This window comes from Crassostrea angulata, chromosome 8 (assembly GCF_025612915.1).
Source record: "Crassostrea angulata isolate pt1a10 chromosome 8, ASM2561291v2, whole genome shotgun sequence".
Lineage (NCBI taxonomy): Eukaryota > Metazoa > Mollusca > Bivalvia > Ostreida > Ostreidae > Magallana > Magallana angulata.
Genome location: NC_069118.1, coordinates 57,990,998 through 58,014,181, shown reverse-complemented (window position 1 = coordinate 58,014,181; position 23,184 = coordinate 57,990,998). Strand labels below are relative to the sequence as shown.

At 33.2% G+C, this 23,184-nt stretch overlaps 2 protein-coding genes, 1 long non-coding RNA gene and 1 pseudogene across 4 annotated transcripts; 3 read left to right on the top strand and 1 right to left on the bottom strand.

The window, feature by feature from the left end:
• Positions 1-5,971, top strand: part of LOC128159813 (ankyrin repeat domain-containing protein 16-like) — a 6,986-nt pseudogene extending 1,015 nt beyond the window's left edge.
• Positions 5,972-6,489: 518 nt separating this feature from the next.
• Positions 6,490-7,812, bottom strand: LOC128159805 (probable histone-lysine N-methyltransferase set-23). Its single transcript, XM_052823010.1, has 2 exons — positions 7,700-7,812; positions 6,490-7,312 (listed from the first exon to the last, which is right to left on the bottom strand). Exons 1-2 carry the CDS (start codon positions 7,799-7,801, stop codon positions 6,551-6,553), a joined length of 864 nt encoding a protein of 287 aa, XP_052678970.1. The 5' UTR covers positions 7,802-7,812; the 3' UTR covers positions 6,490-6,550.
• A 143-nt stretch (positions 7,813-7,955) lies between these two features.
• Positions 7,956-14,744, top strand: LOC128159807 (glutamine amidotransferase-like class 1 domain-containing protein 1). 2 transcript variants are annotated; one of them, XM_052823012.1, is made up of 9 exons: positions 7,957-8,081; positions 8,357-8,433; positions 8,923-9,028; positions 9,783-9,890; positions 10,534-10,631; positions 10,844-10,937; positions 11,655-11,766; positions 12,053-12,095; positions 13,749-14,742. In XM_052823012.1, exons 1-8 carry the CDS (start codon positions 8,030-8,032, stop codon positions 12,087-12,089), a joined length of 684 nt encoding a protein of 227 aa, XP_052678972.1. In that variant the 5' UTR covers positions 7,957-8,029; the 3' UTR covers positions 12,090-12,095; positions 13,749-14,742. The 2 variants fall into 2 exon arrangements, with proteins under 2 accessions (XP_052678973.1, XP_052678972.1); XM_052823013.1 differs by lacking the exon at positions 12,053-12,095 and having other exon boundaries at positions 7,956-8,081; positions 13,749-14,744.
• A 7,295-nt stretch (positions 14,745-22,039) lies between these two features.
• Positions 22,040-23,184, top strand: LOC128159821 (uncharacterized). The gene is made up of 4 exons (XR_008240185.1): positions 22,040-22,138; positions 22,359-22,394; positions 22,504-22,557; positions 22,644-23,184. It is a non-coding gene; the product is annotated as an uncharacterized LOC128159821 (long non-coding RNA).

Sequence of the window (23,184 nt, the reverse complement as noted above, 5' to 3'; positions counted from 1 at the left end):
AAATCACATTTTTATACATAACAAACCTTAATGAACATGCATATGTAGTTTTATTCCTCAAAATATCCATTTCATGAGTCTTACCAAGGCATTTTGTTAAAATACACGTTTGAATTTGCCTGCCATTTTGTCGGAAATCGCACTCGGAATGTCTCGGATTTTATCATTAACATGGAGACCACAAACAGCGAATTTTCAAACGTGATGTTAAAAGTGGCAGTGGTTTCGTTGCAAAAACAGTTAATGTGGTAATATCAGATTCTAAAAGAGCAACATTGTAGGTATTTGAGACCAATCATATGAAAATTTAGGCGAAAAACAGCGCGATATAATTTTTTTATTTGCTACGAAGCGAGTATATGGGATTAATTCTATCGTTAAACCGGGTCCGTAGGACATCTGTCATTTTAACGATAGAACATTCTATCTAGTGTAAACCCAGAGACCATGGTACCGAGTGGGTCAGAGCCCAGTAACCATGGTGATTGTTAATAGTCTGTCCCAAGATATTTATGCAGCAACATTTGGACGATTTTTAATAAAAATACACATACCTGTGAAAGAAGTGCATTCGCATTGAAATAGTTGAAAGGGATAATTTCCAAAATAATTTCATTGACACATTATTAATATCTTTCACTCGGAAAAATTCACTGGAACAAAAACAGATTCCTTACGGAGATTTATAATGGGGATTGTTTACATCTTTTCTCCATTCGGAATACACTCGGAATACATCACATAATTTTTCAACGTTATCATACTAAATACAAAATCTTCGTAGACATCACATTTTTAGCATTGTATTGTATTGTATTTCGAAATTTTTCATTCATTTGAACCCTGAGGTATTTATAAATCTGAAGCAATTAAGCAAAATCTGTATTCAGGATATCTTGGGACAGACTATAGTAAAAATTCAGGGAAAATTGTGACTGATACTCATTTCCACGGTGACTGGGAACCAAGGTGATTGACTATTCAATAATTTTAGAGTAACTGTAGATGGTAAATGTGAACTCCCATGGAATGAGTCCAAGATTGGCAAATAAACTCTATCATTTTTCTCTGTGATAACTTAAACCAACTTTAAATTTATTCAATATTTGATACGTAGGGTACTAGCGAATTGTAGATAAGCATTGCCATACAAATCTGATGAAACGAACAATGTATACCCAAGCCAATATACAAGTAGTTATACAGATTGAGAATATATTATTACAGGACACCCTCTAATGCTGGCCTGCACAAAGGACAGTATTGAGGTTATCCAACAACTTCTGAAGTCTGGTGCAAATGTATCGCTGAAGAACAAAGATGGATGGACCCCATTCCACAATGCATGCAGGTTTGTAGCTCATACTACATGTAGTTCCTCTGTGAAATGTTGACCTTCTTAAGTTCCCATATATAACAGATCATTTTTACTTTCAGATTGGATTGACTGTAATTTGTTCTTCCATTAGTTTTGATATGTTACTAACTGCGGATGCAGGTCTTTAGAATTAAACCCATGTATACTTGGCTCTCAGGGCCATTTGCCCACCATTTCAAAAAACTCAGGGGAGAGCCTTGCATCTTTAAATTGTTTTTTTTTCACTCTGAGTGCCTTAAATAAGAAGGAATAGTTGCTATCCATCTACAAATTAGGTCTGTCAAGGCCAGGGATCAATCTAACTATCTCCAGCACAATTGACTAACCTGAATTAAGCTTCATGGAAATTTGGGTCTACTCAGGGTTTGCTTTGGGTTTACTTAAGGTTTACTTTAGGTTTACATGGGAATTGCTTTTAGGGTCAACTTTAAGCACTAAAGTGTGGTTGAAGCAGACCCGTCTTTTATTTTACCATCTTACTGCCTGTAATTCCTGCCCCTTGTATATTCCGAATACACATGAAGCGTCTGCTCTGGGTCCACTCTATTAAACTTGGAGTAAACCCACAAAGTAAACCCAGCGTTTAGTTGGGGTTTACTTTCTGTTAGGTTGGATCTGATCGGTACTGTAGCTCTCGGACCAGTAGACCACTGTAGGAGTCTCTCTTTATTTTACCGTATTTTTTTTTTATTAAAATTATATTTGTTTTCAGGGAAGGACACCTGGGTATTGTCCGCCTTCTGTATGATCATAACAACACTGTGATGAACACTGCCAGCAAGAACGGGAGGACCCCGCTACATACAGCAGGTCAATAAAAATAAAATGCTAAGTCATACACTTCAACAAAGATTTTTGTGAATCATTGTGATCCCTAACACAAGTTCATTTTTCAATATATATATACCAGAACATATACTTGTAACAATTGATTTTAGTGTGTATGTGTACTCTGAGACTTATGATGTAAATGCTATAAAACATGAATGCATTTATGATTTGTTTTAAAATCACATGGTTGCCACTTTATAGTGTCTTTCTCTACTGTATGTGTAACTACATGTAGCTCTGTAATGGGCTAATGGCGTACATCTACTATATATGTGTTGTATATTCCAGCTCTACATGGGTGCCCTCTATGTTGTGTTTTTCCTCTTTCTTTACTCTATGTGTAACTTTAGCTCTGTAGTGGGGTACACTTACTGGGTTGAATATTCCGGCTCTACATGGCTGCCACTCCGTGGTGACTTTCCTGCTAAACGTCGGGCCGTCTACTGTGGACACCACTGACAGATCAGGAAGTACACCGCTGATGGACGCCATTAAATCAGACCATGTAGAGGTCGCTCAAACCCTCATCTCAACACAAAAGGTATGGAAACATGTTAAGCCTGAACTAAATATAGTTGTACAGTTACATTTTGAAAATTTACGCATGCACAAAAGCAGATTAACAATAGTCTTAGACCTTCTTGGTTAAATGATATCATCTCGCAAAATTTATACAGACAGTGCAAATTCCATCTATTCACATTTTTAAGTTGATGTGACCATGACTGTTTCATGATTTTAACGAGATTAAGAAGAATAACTTAAAAACACTTGTCAGCTACTGGCCATCTTAATATCTTCAAGTTTGATGTCTGTTTAACAACACATCTATTCAACTAGTGACCACTAATACTTAAAGGAAGTGAACATGAAAAAAATAATTGTTGCTTAATAAATTTTAAAAGCCTTTTGAAACTTAAAAATGAGGTCTGTTACCTTTTTGTTTATTTCTATTAAGAGATTTTATCAATTTAACACTCTCAGTGAAAGGTTTATGGAGGTAATCCATTATTCCCCAGCATGCATCTGTTCTCTGACGTAGATAAGCCACATTGCTGCTGGTGACTAGGTCAATGTTGGAACTAGGCCAGTGTTTATGTACAGAGTTGATAAAAGTTATGAAGAAAAAATATGCCTTGATGTGAAGAAAAATTTTGTGTACTGTCATGAGAAGACAGGGATTTAGTACATTTCTGTGAACTGAACCTCAGATAACTATTTATGATTTGTAAAAAAAAAAATGAATAGATAAATTAATTTGTGAAATATAAGACCATCACATTCCAGATGTTTGTACGGAGATGTGGCAGTCAGTGGTTTACATAAATAAAATGCTGTTTTTAGATTTCAATTTAAATTAATATAAAATGTAATTTCATTTTCTTTGTGGGGTTTCTTACCGTTACTTTTTATTTAAATGCCTTGGAAATTTTTCTGATTTGTTTTTTTTTTATACATAAGATCTTGATGATATGTACGCCGGTTCTGTTTATGCTGTCAGAAGAATAACAGGACTAAGACACTTTTTAAAAGTCAGGTTGCTGTGCAATGCACCTTGTGTGCTCATTTATGTAGCACACATAATGTTGAAACTCATAAACAAGAAATTCCCGAGTGCAAGAAAAAATAGGATCACAATAACACTGATCCATGGACATTCCATTCTAGTTACATGTCACATTAACTGCTGGTGGGAATGCATCATTCTGATATTCCAAAATCTTCCTCCATAAACACTGTTTAAAATGACAACTCTTTACATTCCTTTCAAGTTTCCATTCACATTTTGATGATGGCATTTTATCTCTGTTACTAAACGTGTGTAAAAATGCAATGTGTCTCACTGACGGGCAGCATTAGTGCTGCCCTCTCTTAGATGCTTAGAGATAACCCAGCAGGGAGGTAATGAATTTAACAATATGGCAGCGCTCATGGATTGCAAGAAATAGTTATTCTAAGTGGTATATCTTTTTACTGAGGAAAGCTCTGTCTAAACGGTTTTCAGATATCATTATACACATCAAACAGACAGATTTGAGCCCTTGATAATTTTTTAATGTTCACTTCCTTTAATGATAACTCACCAAATTAATATCTTCAAGTTTGATGTCTGTATAACAACACATCTATTCAACTAGTGACCACTAATACTTGATGATAACTCACCAAATTATATCAAGTAAAAGAACTTGAAGTATTTTTTTGGCCTTGTATCTTATACAGCTTTGTCATCATTATGTTTGGTTTGACACAGTGACCTGTGTTGTCATTTTGTTGTGTGTTTATGGTTTGACAGGGTGACCTGTGTCGTGAGGACAATGCCGGCCTGGGACCCCTCCACCTGGCCGCCCAGGGGGGATGTCTGAAGTCCGTGAAGTTCCTGGTGGAAAGCTTAAAGGTCGATGTCAACTCAAGGTCATCAAAAGGGTTCACGCCACTGTTTGTTGCAGCCAAGGTACTAATTAGTGTTACAATACTGAACTCTCTAAAGCCACTGGTATTGCTTGCAAGGAAAAAAAATCAAATTGAAAGTCAAAATAAAGTAAGGAGAGGTGGAGTAAGGGTTAGGGAACATTAATACAATTCAAACTACTTTTATTTTGTTTCAAGGAAGGACAACTCGGTGTAATTTCCTACTTGGTGTGTGCAGGAGCTGATGTCAATGTCACCGACACCAAAAGGTAGAACAGGTACACGGTCAACCAAAACAAGGTTTTATACAGAATTATTTCATATTTACAGGCTTCTAAAACAATATTAAGACATGCAATTCATATATCTATACTTTTATATGTATACATTGATTATCTCAATTTCTTGAGCAGTACACTTTCAATAACATTATATGTTTTCAGTAACATCATGTGTTTATATGAAATACCTGTAATTTGTAATTTTTTAATGTCATGTGAAGTACTACTCAATACACAACTGTTGAGAGCATTTTGATCAGTTTGTACACTTCTTCCTTGCAGCATTACACATTGCAGCAGGTGGTCAGCATTCAGAGACTTGTAGATATCTGTTGGAGAATGGAGCTGTCATTAGGGAAGATAACTCTGGCCTCACACCAGGCATGTTGGCTAGGAAACCAGACGTCTGCAGACTGTTTCAGGAAGTATGATCCCCGCCCATAGCAAGGATGAATTAGATCCCCGCCCATAGCACGACAGAATGTTTGAAAATCTGATTTACACCAAAGCTTGTAGCAGACAGCATTACTACTGGAAGAAAACCATAGAGATGCAGTTCAAAGTTTTGACTTCATTGATGTTTTGCAAAGATGTGTAAACATGTACTGACATTTTTTTTAAATGGGAGACATTTTTTTCTAAATCAACAGGAAAATCTGAATTAGGAGGAATTTTAGACCATACAGTTGCTGTTGGACTAGAATTTTGTGGACATTGATGCTCTGTTCTGATACTGCAACTTATAAGGATAAACAGCATTGTAAGACATCATTCATGAACCAGAAAACCTCAGTTTAATTCAAAGTTAAATACTGAATGCATTTGAATACCCCATACACAGTGTTAGACTTCAGACAAAATTCCTTCTCTCATTACATTGAGTCTGTGGGGGTTTTGTTTTCAATTTATTCTATATTATGTTAACTTTATACATGTGCATCAATTTTTTTATGAATAAACATGAAAAAATTGATAGCTTGTAGCAATATTTTTTTGTAGAAAAATTGATTGCTTTAAAACTTGTTTAATACCTGTATACTGTTAATATTTATGCCAGTTGACAGATTAAAAATTTCCAGTATTAAAAACAAAAAACTTGAACACCAAGCTTTATAATTCTGCCAGGTATATCATACAGGCACGTAGCATCAGGGGGGGGGGGGGGGGGGGGGGGGGCAGGGGTGGCCTTGCCCCCCCCCCCCCACTTTTCTCGCAGCAACAAATTTTTTAAAATTTACATATAAAAAATGGAATTATCTTCTAGTTGGCCCCCCCCCCCCCTCCCCACTTTTTTGGAAGTATGTAAAAAATTGATATGAAAATAAGGAAATGAGTAGTGAAATTGAAGTTATATAGTAAGCCAGCCCCCCCCCCCCCCCCCCCCCCCCCCCCCCCCCCCCCCCCCCCCCCCCACGGATTAGGATTTTGAAGATTTTGGGAAACATAAAATTTCCCTTTTTTTTTTTTTTTTTTTTTTTTGTTTGACAAAATTTTTGGGATTAGTCTGGCCCCCCCCCCCCCCCCCCCCCCCACTTTCAAAAACGATGCTATGTGCCTGTTATATATAATTTAAATTAAAAAAACAACTCTTTGCTTTGGAATTTATTGATAATTAATATATCATGTTATACTAGTATATTCTTTATCATCAATCATCAAATAGTGTCTTATCAAAGGGCAGATAAACCTGACAAGATTGTGAACCACAGTTACATGGTATTAAGCCACTTTCTTTTCGATCAATGTCCGAATAAACTGTTCTCTCTTCTCCTGAGGAAAGTCCGTAATTAAAGGTCAACTCTTCTCCTGAGCTTATTTTCCTTTTTGCAAACAAACAAAGTAATGGAATTTCAGTATCAACCCGTACTGGGAGCATTGTTAGGTTAGGATCACAGCTGTGGTTGAGGAATCGCCCGACATTGCCAAAGTTTCTAGGATCTACATGAGTTTTTATCGCACCACTCTTGCAATGTTCGTTAACGGTTATAATATAATTCATGTCTTCTTTCCGTTGAGCTAGGCTCCGTTTCCTAGCCTCATCACTCGAGATAATTTCTCCCGCGTATTCACAGACAAACGCACCAGGATCTAAATCTTCCAGAGTCCTGACTCCTATTCCTTTGCTTACTGTCCAGAATAACTCGACTCTCACTTTTACTCCACCTTGTACGACCCTGTTTACACACGTTTTAGAACAGCTGCAGTTACTGTTACATTCCACCATCACCTTGTGTTCGTTTGTGTCGAGATAAGAAGTTTTAAGTTTACCATCTTCAGTGTAATTCTGGCCAAATCTCTGCACACAAGGGCAGTCACTGATACACTCATGGCAGGAACAACCGATAAAGACCGGAAGGAATTTTTCCTTATCAATGCCTGGACCAGGAATGTTGTGCATCACATACCGAAACTAAAAATTCATATCATATTTTACTATATTTACAATCTTAAGACAAAAAAAAAAAAATGAAAATGTTGGTGATCCCAGGCCATTTAACATCATGTCTTCTTAACAAATTTCTCGTGTTGATCTCATCATCTGTGAAGTCCAACTTTTTCAGTATGACATTAAAAATACAGGCACCTGACGTTTTAAAACAGATATACTCTCTACCTAATAATACACGTGTTAATAGGTAGAGGATATATATTTGATATATAACGTTAGGTGTCTATGGGCAAAAGTTTTAATACACTCAACTGTACCACAAGATTGTAGATGTACTGTACAAGGAAGTGGCAGAAATATCGTAAGGGCTTCACTTCCAATGACAGTGTTAAAAACAAAGCTGTTTACCATTGAATCCTTTCCTTGTACTCCATCCTCCTTTCTACAGTATACAGGGTATTTTTCCAAACCGTCTGTCCAGTCAAATGAACATGGGCTCTGTGCATTCATTATGTTTCAAACCGAAAGCGAAACCAGAAGTAAACATACGCATGCTAAATCGAAACAAAATTCCACACAAAAATTAACTTTCTACCTTATTAAACTCCAAATACTTTATTAGATGTAAGAGCTTAAAAAATACGTCTCATCTGTAACGGTTCCTTGTGCTAAATAATTTTTTTCAACAGCACATTGTTACATGTATTTATGTCGGGTTCGAGTTTCCATTTGTGAAAGATGTCTGCGCCCAGACTACATTGCTTGATGGTTTTAAGTTCAGCGGTTGAAGGTGAGAATCTGGGTAACAGTTGTAGAAAACACACAAATCAAAATAATCTTTGGAAAGGTTAAATGTTGTTTTTGTAGCGAGTGTTTATCTTAGAAGTATCGCTTCAAAACAATAATATTGTCGGTCAAGAGTGGGCGGGTCCCCACTATTTACAATATATGTAAACATAAACATGTATGTGAATACAGCTGTTAAATGTATTTTAGTGTAAAGAGTGTATACTACTTTATGTCTGAACATGGTATATGTAAATCCTGTTTTGTCTGTGTTTACAGGTGTATCGGCACAGTCATTTATCCAGGCTTACACACTTGCCAGTTCCAATTTCTCCATACAGCTTGCCTCGCCACACGTAAGCTCTACAATGTAACCATTATCTCTATGCCATGTACATGCTTTTGAAGGATGTTGAAGGATTATATGAATAGAGTGAAATAAATCTCACATTCCTTAAACAATCCCACGATTACCACCTGCACTGCTATTCAACTGTCACTATATTTAGTATATGTAAAAAGAAGAATTATCAGTAATAAATCTTGATATATATAAATGTAAATGTTATGAACTCTATGAAATGTATTCCTGATTCATGACTCTGTCACTCATGTACAGATCACATACAAATGTAGCCTACAGAGAAATCACATGCATAATGGCTAGGTACTGGTTAACCTTTGTAAAACAGCGTTGATTTTCTAATTGAAGCATCTTGAGCTCCACCCTTGTTTAGATCACCCCCTCTAATTTCTTAAAAATGTAAACAAGTAATATTGAGGTATTGGATGGTGTACTTATAACCTGAGCCTTTACTTCATTATGAAATCATGTCATGTTTCAGGGGAAGAATGTGGAGTATGTTCAGCAGGATGACAACAACAGACGCTGGTTCAATGAGTTCAGGAGTAAAGCCTCATCCAACCCCATAGCATTCGAAACAGTGGACTGTAAGTACAGGTGTACTTAAACACCTTATTTATTCCCATTCTCCTTTAAACTTTTGACTGTAAGAGCTAGTACAGTCTCATCCAACCCCTAGACTTTGAATAAGTTCACTGAGTTGCCTCTACCCGAGTACCTTTATACACAGTTGTCCATAAGACCAGCCTGGCATCTACATGTACATGTTTATCTCTATAGGCCTGTAAAATAATGACAGTGTTTATTGAGTGGCTTAATTAACATCATATCTTTTGAAACAGATTTTTTTAATCCTGAAAACTATTTTTCAATCTTAAGTGGCCAAATACTAGGACTAAAATCATGATTAAGTGGTTACACATGTACATCGTGGTTCTTTCATTCTCTATGTTGTAATGCAATGTACAGTAATATAATACATGTACATGTATTTGTTTGTTCCTCAGCAGCATTGTTCTCTGCCCTATTAGTCAAGTTTATACACTAGATAACACATAATGAATCCTGATTCTCCATGTTGTACTGCTGTAAAGTATTTTTGTATTTTTTCAGCAGCAATGAACTCTGCCCTGTTTGATAAGTAGACATAATTCATGTAGATTCTTTGACCCCCCCCCCCCCCTTTAAATGTGTACATGTATGATACAGTAATATATTTTTTGTTCCTCAGTGGCAGGGTACTCTGCCCTATTTAATAAGTAGATATACAGTCATGTGAATTCTATGATTCCCATTTATACATGTTTAATGGTGTAATAGTGGTATATTTTTGTTCCTCAGCGGCAAGGTACTCTGCCCTGTTGATTCCCTCGTCCCCCGGGGCGGTCCATGACTTGGCCAGTAACACAGAACTCAGTCAGATTGTCAACCACTTCATCAGGGAGAAAAGTAAGAATCACACCTTATTTCATCTATTTGCTGAATAATATTTATCATCAAATGAGAGAGAGAGAGAGAGAGAGAGAGAGAGAGAGAGAAAGAGAGAGAGTTAGAGTTGATACAAAATGATTGAATTGTGGAATTAAATTCTCGGTGCATATAAAGAGGAATCTACATTATTCTTCTCACTTAAATATTATTATGGAAACACTGGTTATTATTAGAGGAGTGAAATTATTTTATCTCTAAATTATTTGGCACCATGGATTTTTAAAAGATTTGATATACTGTTGTTTTACTCTTGATCTCTTAGAATGTTATAAACTAGGTGGGTTTTATACCATAAGTCATGGTCAATATTTTATGCCTGTCATCATCAAAACACAAAAGTTAATAATGGATCATCCAAGTGCCAAACATATTTAAAAGTGCAGTTGTTTTCCAGAGTTCGATTTTTGACAATCTGATTAAATAAGATCATTCAATCTGCTCATTGCTACACAAGGTCCATTGGATCAGACGATCAGAACTTGATTAGACTGAATGTTTTATACAAAATAATTGTGAATCTTTTAAATCTTATGTAATATATTTAAACAATAAAGATCACGATCATGCTAATTTGACTTGATTATTTAACTGTATCTTTCAGAACCAATTTGTGCAATAGGAAGCGGAGTTGCAGCCCTTTGTTGTGTTATGTCACCCGATGGTAAATCCTGGGGATTCAAGAACTACAGTATGACTGGGGTATGTATATCAGAGAGAGAGAGAGAGAGAGAGAGAGAGAGAGAGAGAGAGAGAGAGAGAGAGAGAGAGAGAATATCATAATTGGAAAATCAATCTTTTGATGTAAATTTATGGGTCAGAAATGTCAAAAGTTATTCAGAATATTAAATAATGATTGAAGATAGTAAACACAGACTGATATTATTGAGAACGATTTTGACTGTTTTGTCCAGCCCTCTGTGTTTGAGCTCGCCAGGACCCAGGAGTTTTCTTCCCTTCCTGTCATTGTGGAAGATTTTATCAAGGATCACGGCGGACATTATAACAGTCTGTATACAGATTATAACAATTCCTAATCTCTAGTAGACAATATAATAGTGTGTTTATAGATTATAACAATTCATAATGTCTAGTAGACAATATAATAGTATGACAATGTGTATATATTATCCTAATTAGCATACAGTACATGATGGAAGTGAAAACTACCATGGAAGGTTAATAGTTGTTGTCTGTTTTATCTCTCAACCTGTGCACATATAGAAGAATATAGAAGAATGGGGGGGGGGTGTAGCACATGATGAAGACATTTTAGAAATTTCAAAGATAACTATAGAAAGCATTTAATTGCCATATGATAAATAAATTTTTCATTTTTACTTGCTCATATTAAAGTTTCTTTCCATTGCCTGATTGGGTTAAGTCCTGCAGTGTGTATACTGTCATTTTACCTACCAAACCAGATAGATGAACAACACAATTAGTATGACCTTTGAAATACAGTTAAATGTGGTTAGTTCAGACATTATCATTCCCAGCCCAGTCATTATACAGATCGACTAACAGAGAAAGTACATGTGTATATATTCTGAAGTAAAACAAGATTACAGTGAACAATCTAATGCATATATATATTCGTATTGATAAGTCTGTTCACACTGATAATGTGTATATTCATTTTCACTTAAGGTTTGCTTTTACATGTAAACCATGAAGTTTTACGTTAATTTTAATAAACTAAACTATCACCTTTTTTCTCCACAGATAGTGAGATGGATGCTGTACACGTGATCATTGACAGACATCTCATAACTGGACAAAACGCTCACTCCACCCTGATGGCCGTACAGAATCTGACTCTAATGTGTGCACAAAAGTAGGTACAGATTCATACCCCCACCTCTCGTTATGCAATAGGACTTTGATCCCCGTATCCTCGTCTGCTTCATGTGAACAACGATCTGTATATCCTTATTTACTTTCATTGTTATTGCATTTTTTATTGAATGACGTTTTTACTGTTGGAGTTTACAAGATCTTTTTTTTAGTTGAGATTGAAATAAATGTCGTTATAAATCTGGCTTGTATTATATTTTTATTTCATTTTAGTTTTATATTTTGATACACTAACTTTGGTTGATGCTTTATTTGGATTTCTGTAGTAAACATGCAGTATCTGGCAGCAGGGATATGAGGTGATAACATGTAAGCATATATAAGAAAGTAAAATACATACTAAATACATGGCAACCTTTCATACCCAACACCTGACGTATGTAACACCTGTATAGCCCCAAACCTGTAAAAATGCCACTTAAGGTGGCTCGACACACCAATGCATTATTTGATGGATCGATGAAGAATTCTCTTTGAGAAATGATTATTCAAAAATGACACCTATATCGGCCTCTGATTATTTTATATGAATTTTTTTGTATTTTTTTTATAGAAACCGGAAACATCGTTTTAGCTGCGAACAAGATATATTAGAGCTAAGAATTTGTTATCAATTAATGCACAATACAATTATCTATAAATACATATCAAAAACGGCCAGATAAACTTTGAAATATTTTTGTAAAAAAAATATTTATGAAAATGAAAAAAAAGGATTGTAGATATTTTTTAAATCTATGGATAAAAACTGCAGATAAACTGTTACTCGCATTTAACAATTGCTGTACAATCATATTTCAACAAGAAATTGAAACCAAATAGTGAAATTAAAGTATAAATGGAAAATTTTAAAATCGAACCGATCCCGATTGTAATTAAACTGATCCCGAACGAAATCACATAAAGTTAGAATGAATCAGAATTTTGCAAAAATTTTAGGTTGTTTAGCTGTAAAATGGTTTCGTCATTTACTAACTTTATAATTCATATCAATTACTTAGAAAAAACTGCAGTTTATTTGTAAAATTTCAATTTTAAAATAATTCTGATCGGGATCAGTTTTTTTTTCAATCGGGGTCGGTTCAAATTTGATAAATAGCAATTTTTCCAAAATTTCGCATTTTCATTTCAATTTCTTTGTAAAATATCATTGTTTAGTAAATAGTTTATGTGACTATATGTTATTTTTAAAATTTTATCCATAGATTAAAAAGATATTAAAGAATTACAATTTTGATTTTCAGAAATATTTTTTTAATTAAAAAATTAAACACTTGACCAAACGATCTTTGGCATGAATTTATTTATAATTATATTACACATTAATTGACAACAAGTTTTAAGCTCTAATATATTCTGTTTGTCTGCAAAACAATTTTTCCTATTTCACTGAAAAAATACAAAAAAATTCGTAAAAAATAACTGAAAGCCGATATTGATATCTGTTTTGTGGGATCATGTTTCAAAAAAGATTCTCTATCGATCCATAAGATAAAATTTTGGTGTGTCGAGGAACCTTAATTGTCCTACCGAACATCTCAATTATAAGACACCCGACGTTCATCTGAAAAAGTGAAAAAAATAAAAACTTAAAGTAAAAAACATTATAATAAACAAACAAGTTCTTCTGGAAGAAGTACATTTGCTAAAAAGTGTCATACCTTGATCACAAGTTGATAAAAGCAGCATGCATCTCTCATTATCTTTGGTTTTCCTCATCTACCTGTGTGTATATGTTTGTACTGGTGCATATTTAATGTTAAAGCTTCCTACAGAATTTTAAAAATGATGGTAATATAACATTGCATTGCTGAATTATTGAATTAATTCATAATCTGTCTCTATTCTAAAAATACCTGCTTATAAATCTTTTACTAAAGCGCTTTTTTGAAAAATATATTTGTTGTTCTGTTCTGTAAATTGTTTGCTGTGTATCTTAGTTAATGGTTTCTATTGTTACAGACTACCCCACTCACCAGCATAACTTTACACATTACGTTGACTACATGTACAGTTTGACCAAAATTGGAACAAACGCAATGTGAAACAAGAAACCGATGGCCGTACTGTACGCTTATATTGTTTGTGATACTTAAAATGGACCATTGTCGGTAACCAGGTGTATGGTGATTGGTATGGTGGTTAAGTGAAATGTAACGACTTTAGTTAAGGAATTTGATTATTAATTGGTGATTAATGGTTGGTCGTGATCAAATCAAATAATTAAAAGCCCAAAAGGGCTTTTTATCAGATTTGATCAGGGCATAACCACCTCATAATAAAAAAAAATTCAAAAAGTGATTCCTTTAAGTTTTTATTTAGATTTCTACAGTTTTTAGCAATTGTACGGTTCATATTGAATTATAGACATTTTTAGTTATTTTCATTTCGTATTATAATACAAACCCCGCTTGCTGCCCACATGTACGTTATTTGTGTCATTGAGGAAATGTATTGGACTCATCTGTATCAGCCACAAAGACACTAGAACACGCAAATACTGAAGAATGTTTTGTTAAAAAATGCGAAATCTTCTTTGTTTAGTACATTTATTCCATCTATAAAAACAGTGTTTACCTGAGTCATGATCAGTTGTTTTGTGTTTGTTTTCTGCGTTGTAAAAAGGAGCAAAGTATCAGCACAATCATGTTCGTAACGTTGTGTGGCTTTGTATATTGTGAAATGAAACAAAAAATGAAAAACAAGTTTGGCATATGCTTGTTCAATATGATCAAATAGAAATAGCAGGGTTGCTCAGTTGATGACAACATACATAAGAAAGGGTTTTTAGCTCACCGAGACGAAGTCGGGGGAGCTTATGCCATACCCCCGTCGTCGGCGTCGGAGTCCGGACCTGGTTAAAGTTTTTGTTGCAGGTCCTGTTTCTAAGTTATTACTTATGCATCTGGACCTAATTATGGACTTAAAGGACTTGGAAATTGTACTATTATATGATATTGTCCTATTATATGATATTTTTATATATAATATTCAATCATATGGTACAATATTGTATAATATGATATTGTATTATATAATATTTTACTATATCATGTGATATTGTATCATATGATATTATATAAATAGTGCCTGTTTGGGAGGGTAACAGTTGAAATTGACACCCCGAGAAAACCATTGTCAACCGACGCGAAGCGGAGGTTGACAATGGTTTTCGAGGGGTGTCAATTTCAACTGTTATCCTCCCAAACAGGCACTATTTATTTTGTTATACTGAATGTCTTTTTTAAAATTTTTAAGAAAATTTTACTGCTTTTATATAGGAATAACGTGAATTCTACAGCGAACCGTACGCGCATAATTTTCGCGCATGTAACATTTTTTAATGTTACCCGTTGCCAAGTGCGTTGCTAACGCTGAGGGTAATATAAAATATTATTAACTGCGTCTTAACCAATCAGATTTCAGTATTTAACATGAAAGTATAACAAGATACAATGTTGTATCAAATTTAAAGTATCATATGATACAATATCATAATATGTATAAAATATGATACAGTTTCATACAATACAATATCATACTATCTTATACAATATGATATCATATGTTACAATATTGTGATGTATTATGTGATATGATGTTGTATTATGTGATCAAATACAATAATGTTATACACAATACAATGTCATATCATATGATACAATCTCATATTGTATCATTATTTATTACAGTAGTATATTGTAATATATGACTGAATATTGTAAGTAAGATAGGATGCAATATTGTATTTTATACTGTTGTATTGATAAACATTGTATCTTATTATACCGTATGAAATGAACTTATTATTATCATACAATTTTTTAACATATGATATACGATATTGTGTCAAAACAGTATCCATGAATATCCAAGATTATAAAGTATGATTTTCGTATAATATGATAAAGGTGGTCTCATAAAGGTGATGCCTTTAGTTATAAAGGTGACGCCACGTCTCGGTGAGCTTTGTAATCTGTGATTACCTATGTTTACATTGATGTTTTTAATACCAAGTGCGCTTTGTGCTCAGTTTGTTAAACAGGAAATAAAGCAAAATTAAAAGTTTTGTGTGTTCAAGCCTGTCTTAATTATTTGTTTTTAAGAAGGTAAATGTATAATAAAATACATCTAGTACATATCAACTAAAGAGATCTTAAAACTTAGTGATTCATATTTGCGTCAAAATGACAGATTAAACCAAAAACTAGTATATACAGGTATGTTGAATATATTTATTTGTAGTGATGCTTAGCATTTTTTTTACATTCAGTACTACATGTAATACATTATCGATGGCGAATTTAAAATGCTGGTTCGTACGGAAAGTTGACAAACTAGCTAACAAATATATACATAAGAATTGCAATAAGAATAATAGAGTTAACATATATTACATTGAACGTGCACAAAAATATCAAACACGGAGGTGCGGTGGTATGGGACATCTGTCGACATATTGATTTTGGATTAAATTACATTATACATGTAATTAAAATACGTTCACCGGTTTAGAATTTTCACATTTTACAATAATTAACTAAATTTCGTTTAAAAAATAATTGGAAAGTAAACAAAATTAAAAATACAAGCGTTTTTCGAACTCATGAATTTCAGATTCTTAGTGAACTCTCTAACCTACTGCGCTATGCTGTTGGGTTACAGTTTTGGGAAAGAAATTATTTATAAAATTACACTTTATTTCATTGTTTATTCGAGAATAGTACGTTAAAACATGGAGATGTCCCATACTACCTTAATCAGGCTCTGTAACATCTAGAATTGCAATAAGAATAATAGATTTCACGCATGTCACATTAAACTAGCACAAAAATATGAAACATATACTGACGTACATACATTTTTTTACACAAGAATAATTATGTAAAAGGCCGATGGACTATTTATTTTGTAATGTATTTTTCTTAAAAAAAAGGAACATAATAGAACCCATTGTTAAGCATTCATAGCATATATTGCAAATTGTGTTACAAAACAAAATGTATTGAAAGGAGAAGAATATCAGTATATTGTCAAAATCGAAAAAATGAGGGGTAAGGCCGATGGGGGGGGGGGGGTTCCAACGTCTATTGCAATCCTAAACTGGATAAATAATCTTTTATTTGAATAAAAATTTGAGTGATTGGATTTAAAAAAAAGGTGACAGGCATAATATAGTAAATTATCCCATCGATACATGTATAAAGTAATGCAGTGTTTTTAATTAATAAAATCCCCTTGTCGTTGAAGCAAAGGAAACTCTGAAACTAAGGCATTCTAAACAACATAACACGACTGGGTTAACGCGCGTTACTCAATTTGTCTGCACACACTCTGTCTATTACAAGAGCTTGCTATCTGAAATTATATTTACTTTGTATTGATAGAGAAGATTTTTGATAAACATAAATTAATCTGTTTCGTTACGTACCACGTTAAATGCCTATTATCATATAACTTTTTTAAAAGGGGCATGGTCACGATTTTGATCAAATTCTATTTTTCTGATTTTAGACGGGGTCACGTGACCGCCCGTCTATTGGTTTACTGTCAGCCGAAGTCTTAAACCGAAAGGCACGCGTAGAACACATGAATTGAGTCTACGCGTAAGAACATAGTGCAGAAAGTGTTCATGCATTTCAGTAAATATGTATAATTATAAAAACACGGATTAAATCTTTTTAAGTCCTCTGTGTTTAAACAAATTCAATTTAGAAAATAAACAAATAGTTTTATTGATCAAAATATTCTTGCTCGGGTTCAAATGTGGAACGGGTTACGTAACTGAATGCACAGCGCCGTTGACGATGAGCTTATTAATCAATAGAAGAGGTTGATGGTGGAATCGAAATTAAAGTTCCCAAACGCAATGTGCCATTTTTGAAAAGTTGTGAATTTTATTTTGACAATCGTTCACCTTAATACTACCAAACTTCATGCGCAAGCCGAAGTTAAAATCGGGACGGGTTATACACAGATGTTTTAAAAATTAAATAGGTGTTTCATTGGCTTCCAGTCTACTTGCGGTATGACTGCTGTTCGTCTCTAAAGGAATTTGTACAAAGAAAATAAACACAAGTCTGAATTTGCATTCTCGTTCGTTGGCTCTTTCGTTGATTAAACTGAATTTAAATTTCAAACAATGCATTGTAAGCAAACTCTATAATAGATTATACATTTTGGAAGACTTATACATCATATAATATATACAATCCTATCGATTGAAGAACCAAGTTAAATGTTAATGTTCATGTTTTCCGGCTTAGTTGGAATCAGGCTTGGGGTGAATTACATTGTAAAATAACGCATTACATTACCATTACTTCATGAGTTAGGGCATTAAATTACCATTACCATTACTCTATTTTCATGAAGTAATGCGTTACATTACCATTACATGAGTAAAGTAATGCATTACCATTACTTTGTGAAAAGTCAATAAGTTTTAAAAAAGTAATTTAAAAACTAAATAAAGAGTTTTTGTAAATAGTTCATAAATAAAACATGCTTAGAATATTTGCAGGTTCATGTTCATGTTCACTATCAGGTTCAAATTTAATGACTTATACAAGATTGCTGTTGCACTTGTAGTTCTCAAAGTAAGGTTGGTCCCGTAACAGTTACACGCTAATGGCGGAGTTGACAATCTCTGTTATTTATGTCTCTGATTTTCGGAGTATGATTTTTAATGAAAGGAACGGTTGCATCGTAATTCGTGTAGGTGATGCACGAGTTTACACAAAAAGGTAGGAAGTGGCAAACTGATTTATTTTTACCTATTAATTTTGCAGGAATCGCAAATGAAGAAAATCGTGTCAGATAAGTCGGTCTTAAAAATCAAAATGGCGACCGTGACAAAGCTTCTTATTGTCAAAGTTCTTGGAATCTTATTGTAAAAAAATTGTAAAAAAATATTTCTAACGTCAGGTGCCTGTGTTTGTTATCGGTATACAAATGTTCACTTTGTTTGTTAATTCAGCAGTTTTAGAGTTTTCGGGGTTTTCATAAAACTTTTATTACGGATACCGTCCGACTTGTGGATTTTCCCTTGGATCACAAAATTGAATAAATCTAATGATTAAAATTATCTACTTTGATATAGTTGCTTGATTTTCCCAGTCAGTAGTAAATTTTAAAAAATTTCCTTGGGGTCTTATTTTACATAATATACCGTTGTGTCAATTTTCTACAATTATGAAGGCCGGGATTGAGAAAAATTTAGACCAAGTATCAGACAATTGCAAAAAAGCCGAATGAACATAGATTGTAGCAACTAAATCAAACTTATAAATTTTGGAAGCATATTCGAGGAAATCCAGGACAATTACAAATTCAAACTTTCAAGACCCCGTCTTTCAGTACTCTTAGTACTTTGATTATTATTTACAATGCTTTTGGAATGCCTTTCCAATGACCAAATGAAATTTGAGAGTCATTAGTACAGTTTAAAGCACGATACAGGGCTCAAAATTTTTTGTCATGTAAACAAGGCTCGTGCCCTGTTTTTGTTTACGTAATTAGTTCAATTTACCAGCTAAAGTTCTTTTTCAGCTAATTTTTCCATCTTTTTATTCGTTTTAAGCATTATGATAGATAAACAGATTCTAACGTTTACTACATTTATTTTAGGTATAAAACTGGAGTTTTCACTTTAACGTTCAAAAGCTTTGTTTACATAGCTAAGAATTGTAAACTCTGTAACTTGCTTATCACTCAACGAATGACACTCAAATTTTAGTTGTCTTTTAAAAACGCCTTTCTGAAGCATTGTAAAGAAATAATTTTTGACCAAAATCGTGACCATGCCCCTTTAAAGATTACATCTATTTTGTCTTTGACTTTGACAAAATGAGCCATCGGTTTGACAGATAGATGATACGTTTAATTTTTAGGGAACAATGAAGCGGAAGAAAAATTCAAATGAAAATTAACGATCAGGATGACCTTGATGTAAATTCTTTAGACTTCGAATTACATTGATAAACTACCACCTTGCATGTAAATATACATATATTCGTAAAGAAAACATGTACATATATTTACATTTTCCAGCGTCTTTGCCTGTGATAACACTACGTATCGATTTTGTACTATATAACCCATAATACAAATGACGCCAAATTGAGGCGCCAGCGGGGTTTGCTTATTTATATTTTAATATTAAATCGTACGATGGCTGAAGATTATATAAATATAAGTAATAAGGAATCATTCTTTTAATATTATGAGGTTATGATTTCGGTCGGGGCGTGATCAAATCTATCATAAAGCCCTTCGGGCTTTATTGGATTTGATCACGCCCCGACCAAAATTATAACCTCATAATACTCAAAGAATGATTCCTTATTCCTTATTTAGTGTGGATCATGATTTCGATTATTTCGTCAGAATAGGCACACAATGAGAAGTTTCTTTAATATGTAAAATCATTACGATCTTTCTTTATCAAATGAAAATGTAAATCAATCTTATTAAGGAAATTTAACTGCTGTTGAAAATTTTCATTTGTTTGAGATACACTCTCTTTATGGGATCATACTTAGTAACTCTTTCATGATCCATTGAATAAATAGCTTAAGCAAACTTCTCTACACACCAATTTCTTTATTTTTGTTTTCTTAAGGCTGTACTTTACTTAATATCTTATTTTGAAAATAAAGTTGAAAGTGCCGGTGCTTTTTTTATCGTTTGCTTCATTTATTATGTCACAAAAAAGTTAGGAGATCTAAAATATAAATAAAATTTATATCTTAAAAAAGTTACTTTCAAGATCCACTTCATTAGAAATATTAATATACACAATTATTAAAACTAGATTGCTACACAGTTCCTGCTTTTACAATCCTAGCAGCATGATGCTATTCTATATATTCAATTTTTATGCTAGTAATTACGTGATAGTGGGACCACATATCACGGATAAGATATATACCTCTACATCAGTATAAAGAAAAAAAATAATTTTTTCACTCCAAAAAACTTACAAGGGTGAATAAAAAAATGCACAAAGGTTTTTGCCATGGCTAAATCATTTAACGTCATATCATTACTAAATTTAGTAGACATAATCTAGCAGTTTTGTCAAACAATTTGAAATAAAAAGTTCATATTTTTTAAATTTATTTCTAAGAATTCTTAGAAAAATAAGGTCACGGCGCACGGTCAACTTTGTGGTATGTCAACAATAAACCATATTATGTTGAGAGTAATATCTCCAAAAATTGGGCTTAAAACTTTTAATATTGAATCCATGAATTAAGAATTGTCATGATATTCTATGTACCAAATAAAGACGGGATATATATTTTTGTTAAAAAGATATCAGGAACTAAAGACATATACGAGTAGTTACCTTTAAAATTGACTAAAACATTGATGTCTCCGGACGACAAGGGGCAACGAAAAGTATAAACACAGTATGGATCTAACTCGTGAAAAAGCTAATACAATCTGTGAAAATGCTCATTGGTGAAAAAAAAGTCAAACATTGTTTACAAAATAAATGTTTAACTCTGAAACATTTTGTGGAAGTTGTGCAAAATGCATTTTGAACATCAAACAGTTCAAAAGAGAATAGAATAACTGTAAATATTTCGTAGAAAAATAAACAACGTCATCTGCCATTGCCATTCAGGGATTCTCTAACTGTAAACGAAGAGGCATGCGGTAAAAAAATAAGAAAACTTCGAAGGACAAACTTGATTTTCGAACAAATGTTAACAAATTAGATGTCAAGTGAAATATTGCCGATTAAAAAAAATTGCATGGTGAAAAGCACAAGACTCAGGGTGATATATTGATTGAATGTTTCTATTAACTGTGCGTGCGTCATCTGGAGGTCATGTTTTCAACGTTACCGTGCGCCGTGTTGACAAAACATGTTGATATTAAAATCGGGTAACAAAAATACCTTTTCGATTATTACAATATAACTTCGTATTCAATGAAATAAGTATTGTTGCAAAAATTAATATGTAATAAGTTATGACTTTAATGAAAAATAAATGTAAGACAGCCACGTGCACATTGTTTTCGCATTTTGTGATTGACTTTTAGAGATATAAGGATTTTTTTTCTGAGAGACCCTTTTGTTGATGTTATATTTACACTCTATTTCTTTCTCCATCTGTCTCACTTTTGTTTGTTCCGAAAGAATTTCGATTTATAAATTGCTCTAATAAATAATAAATGAACGTCTACACACGTGAAACTAAAATATTGTTTTTTTTCTATAAATGTTTTTATATCGATTGATTCAGAGAGAAACTTTACTCTATAACGTTACATGGAAGTATCTGCGTGATAATTACAAAACGTTAAAGGTTCTTCCCCTTTTACGATCAACTGATGAGGTAATTTTATATATAAATTAAAATTGAGTTATTGATAAAACACAGTTTGTATATCACCAGCAGATTGTTTGATAAGACAGCTTGTTTAAACGTGCTTTTTAGGATCAACATCTGCATTTTTTAATACTTTAGTAAACCATTAAATAATTCTGTTAAAAATCTTTAATATTTCTTTAAATGATATTTGAATATGGTTTAATTATGTGAAGTTCAATTCTAGGTTGTCATCCTTAACTATGACACAGATCCATGTAAGGTACAAATGTATTCTGAAAATAAAGTTGAGCCTTAATTATTTTCAAATTTTTAACTTGATTTCATGTACGTCTTGTTTAGTCATTTGCCTATATGGTTTTTATTTTTAGAAATTTTGTACCGTTGCTTTAAAACGGAGAATCGATGATGAGAATGAGATACAGGTATCAGCTTTATATTCTAATTAAAACCAAAATGCTTTTAGTTATAAAAACATTTAGAAATACTTTTTGAATAAATATCTTTGCAGAGAATTGCTGATTCCATTATCTTGAATTTCATATACAGAAGACAAACATCATTGGCAAATTGGTATATTTTGGAGGACTTCAAGTATGATTGACACAACACTTTTTATCAGAAAAAATGTATATGTCAGTATCTGGAGCCGAGTCTTCTTTCAGATTCGTTTTTCGAAGATTGATGCTTATTGTGAAACAAAATGAACGCATTTGTAAGGAACGCACGCGTGAACAAAAGGTGTCTTTAAACGTCCAATTACTTTACAGTTCTGTAGTGATAGGTAGTTATATCTTAACGTTTAAGAATTTTCAGGATTTCTTGAACTAAATTAGGTGAAATTGGATGGAGCTAAAGGATGGCCCTCATTTGTTTATCTCGTTAATTTGTTATTTATTTGCATCAGCTGTGTCATTATTGTACATTAAACCTAAAAACTTAAATTAATTCATCTAACACGCGTGTTTGCCTGCCTTACACAAAGTAACAGGATTTGTAAACATTGAATCATGTTGTTCAAATTGAATTATATTAATTATATGCAAATTAAA